We start from the raw sequence: 4,048 nt of genomic DNA, 5'->3' as shown, positions 1-4,048 counted from the left end.
GGAAGTGAACTGTGGAAGGGTTCCCAGTTTTATCTGTTTAGATTGATGAATATGAGAAGTCAATCGGAGCAGGGTGCTCGATTGGGGTTGCTAGTGTCAGGGGGCATAGTAGGAAGTAAACTGTGGAAGGGTTCCCAGTTCGATCGGAAGCCTAGAAAAGGAAGTTTAAACCGGAATTATATTTGAGAAACATTGAAATAAATAAATAAACTTGAAGATGCGAATTTCAAATCGTTGGATTTTGAAATGTGTTAATAAAATATGTTTAATTATGAGATCTATAAATTTCTGATTGTCAGAGTTTGGATCTCAAGGATAATGTGATTTTCGCGTTTTCTTTTATCTTTTTCTAGATGGAAGAAAGCCGACCGATTCCGATGTTCAGATGTGAACAAATCGAAAGCGGTAAACTTGCCAAAGAGTGGCAGGAGTGGAAGAGCTCATTGGAGTATTATTTTGAAGCAAGCCAAGTTCATGATCAGAAAATGAGGCGTTCCAAGATGTTACATCTGGGTGGGCCACAGCTGCAACGGGTTTTTAATACGTTGGAGGGTACTGAAGATTTTCCGCTGGTGTTGTTAGAAAAGCGTTGGTATGATGTCGCAGTGGAACGTTTGGATGCATACTTCAAACCGCGCAAGCAGGATGTCCTCGAACGACACCGGCTACGAAGCATGAAGCAGGGGCCGAACGAACGTTTTTCACATTACGTCCTACGTTTGCGCCAGCAATTGAAGGACTGCGGGCTGGAGAAATATTCCCAGGAGGTGAAGAACGTCATGGAAGAAATTATGTTGGTTGATGTAATAGTTGAGGGCTGTAACTCCAATGAGCTGCGACGAAAAATTCTCGAGAAAGATCAGTCGTTGGGTGATATCGAGGCACTGGGAGAGTCAATAGAGAGCGTTCGCGTACAAGAACAGGAACTAAAGATCGAGAAAAGGGGCATTGAATCAGCAGAAGTTTGCAAGGTGCAGAGCTCCGTGAAAACGAGAAAAGAGCGTAAGGAAGAAAAGGTCATCAACCGGTTTCCAACCGTTTCATCGACCTACAATGGTTCAAGGATTTGTTTCGCCTGCGGTCGACAGGGGCACATGTCAAAATCTCCTATGTGCCCCGCGAAAGATCAGATCTGCCGGCGGTGCAAGAAACCCGGACATTTTGAAAATGTCTGCCGCAAGCATCCTTCTGAATTTCGACACCCGGCGCCCCCAAAGAAAGTGCAAATTGTTGAAGATATTGCCGATCATGCTTCTGAAACTCTGCATCAGGATTTGCAACCCGAGCCCCAACCAGCATCTCAATCGATGCCTTATCGCACTGCAGCCGAACGAAAAGTGTACTACACTTTCTATACCGGAAGTGATACGAATGTTTTCGCCTGTACAATCGGCGGAGTGAAGACTGAGGTATTCATTGATTCTGGATCCGATGTCAATTTGATCACATCGGATACATGGGCGAAACTGAAGGCGCAGCAGATCGTCGTATCGAAATGCGAGAAGGGTAGCTGCAAGGTTCTGAAAGCGTACGCATCAAGCAAGCCACTGACTGTTCTGGGGACTTTTCAAGCAGTCATCGAAATCGGAAAGCGATCTGTGGAAGCGGAATTCATGGTGGTGCAAAACGGGCAGCGGAATTTATTGGGCGATACGTCTTCGAAGCAGTTAGGAATCCTGAAGATTGGTTTGGAGACAAACCAAGTGTCAAACGAGGAAGGAAATGATTCTCCGTTCTCCAAGATAACCGGGATGAAAGTCCGAATTTCTATGGACCCAAAGATCACTCCAGTGTTCCAACCGTTACGGCGAATCCCAATTCCTTTGGAAGCAGCAGTTAATGAAAAGCTGGATGAACTGCTACGCAGAGAAATCATCGAACCGAAACAAGGTCCGGCTACGTGGGTATCGCCGTTAGTGGTTGCCAACAAGACGAACGGTACTATTCGACTTTGTGTTGACTTACGCCGAGTCAACCAAGCTGTGATTCGGGAGAGGCACCCTATGCCTATTATCGACGACGTGCTGGCGAAAATCGGAAGAGGAAAGGTTTGGAGCGTCCTTGACATCAAAGATGCATTCTTCCTACTGGAACTAGAAGAGGAATCGAGAGACATCGTGACATTCATCACACATCGTGGGCTTTACCGTTTCACACGGCTGCCGTTTGGCCTCGTGTCGGCCCCAGAAATATTTCAACGAAAGATGGACGAAATTCTGGCCGACTGCGAGGGCACATACTGGTATTTAGACGATGTCGGCGTAGAAGGGAGCAGTGTTGAAGAACACGATTTGAGATTGAAGAAGGTATAAATCTGATGGTTTGAAGAAATAAACTGAATTGTTGAACTAATTATTTTCTTTTGTTTCCACTATCTTATTTCCTGTTATACAATTTTAGGTTCTTGAAAAATTTGAAGAAAAAGGCGTAATTCTTAATTGGGAAAAGTGCAAGATACGGGTAACGGATTTCGAATTCCTTGGATATAATATCAATCCGCAAGGAATTTTGCCTTCGGATTCGAAACGAGATGCGATTATGTCGTTTCGCCAGCCACTGAATGAAAGTGAGGTTAGAAGTTTTCTTGGGCTCGCTAATTATATGGGAAAATTCATCCCAGATTTGGCTTCTCTGGATGAACCTCTTCGCCGACTAACCCAGAAAGATGTGAAGTTTCAGTGGGGCAAAAAAGAAGAATCTGCATTTCGTGCGGTAAAGCAAAGCTTGGTGAATGCGCAAAGGTTAGGTTTCTACAAGCATGAAGATAGAACATCTGTCATTGCCGATGCAAGCCCTTATGCTTTAGGCGGAGTACTCATCCAAACTGATACAAATGGGAATTCGCGTGTCATCTGCTATGCTTCCAAGTCACTGACGGACACTGAGAGAAGGTACTGTCAGACCGAGAAGGAAGCACTAGCACTTGTTTGGAGTGTAGAAAGATTCCAGGTCTATTTAATTGGCAAGGAATTTAACCTATTGACTGATTGCAAAGCGTTGATTTTTCTCTTCACTCCTGTGTCTCGTCCATGTGCACGCATCGAACGTTGGGTACTCCGACTCCAGAGCTTTCAATACAAGATCGTGCATATCTCAGGACAAACCAACATTGCCGATGTTCTATCTCGCCTGTCAACATTTCTTCCAACGCCGTTTGATGAAACAGAGGAGATGGTAGTATACGAGGTTGTCACAGCCGCTGCAAAGATGGTTGCCCTCAAATGGGAGGAGATAGAGAACAAAAGTCGTGATGATCCTGAGATTTTGGAGGTTAGCGATGCGTTAAAATCAGGTACTCTCGACGATCTACCGTTGGCGTATAGAGTTATTTCGTCAGAGCTGTGTATGGTGAGCGATGTGCTATTACGGGGCGATAAGATAGTGGTTCCCAAAATTCTACGTGAAAGAGTCTTAAGGCTGGGCCACGAAGGCCACCCGGGTATTAGGATCATGAAAGCGAGCCTACGAGGGAATGTTTGGTGGCCAAAAATAGATCAGGATGTTGAGAGATTCGTGAAGGCATGTCGAGGATGTTCATTAGTCTCAGCACCAAATGTTCCAGAACCGATGACGAGGAAGGAGCTCCCATCAAGAGTATGGGAACAAATTGCTGTGGACTTTCTTGGTCCGCTACCAAACGGGGAAAATTTGCTGGTTTGTGTGGACTACTACTGCAGATATCTGGAAGTGGTTGAAATGCTGGAAATATCCGCATCATCTACCATCAGAGAGCTACTGACGATATTTTCACGTTATGGAGTACCTGATATCCTTCGAGCTGACAACGGACCACAGTTTGCTTCGGAAGAGTTTCGAGATTTTTGCGATGAGTTTGGTATCCACCTGGAGAGAACTATACCTTACTGGCCACAGATGAATGGAGAGGTGGAGCGGCAAAATCGATCGATTCTGAAGCGCTTACGTATAGCCCAAGAGCTTGGCCAGGACTGGAAACAAGAGCTACGCAGGTATCTGATGATGTACCACTCATCTAACCACACGACAACCGGGAAAACTCCTGCAGAGCTGATGTTTGGCCGCAATTTGC

At 45.4% G+C, this 4,048-nt stretch overlaps 1 protein-coding gene across 1 annotated transcript; it reads left to right on the top strand.

Annotated features, from left to right (window-relative positions):
• Window positions 1–500: 500 nt before the first annotated feature.
• Window positions 501–2,312, top strand: LOC134290318 (uncharacterized protein K02A2.6-like). The gene has a single exon (XM_062857428.1). It carries the CDS (start codon window positions 501–503, stop codon window positions 2,310–2,312), a length of 1,812 nt encoding a protein of 603 aa, XP_062713412.1.
• Window positions 2,313–4,048: the final 1,736 nt, after the last annotated feature.

The sequence above is a fragment of the Aedes albopictus genome, chromosome 3 (genome assembly GCF_035046485.1).
Source record: "Aedes albopictus strain Foshan chromosome 3, AalbF5, whole genome shotgun sequence".
NCBI classification, from domain to species: domain Eukaryota; kingdom Metazoa; phylum Arthropoda; class Insecta; order Diptera; family Culicidae; genus Aedes; species Aedes albopictus.
The sequence above is the reverse complement of the archived record's forward strand: the minus strand, read 5'-3'. Positions and strand labels throughout refer to the sequence as shown.

Coding starts and splice junctions, on each gene's coding strand:
- LOC134290318 (XM_062857428.1), top strand. CDS start 501: ATGTTACATCTGGGTGGGCCACAGCTGCAACGGGTTTTTAATACGTTG.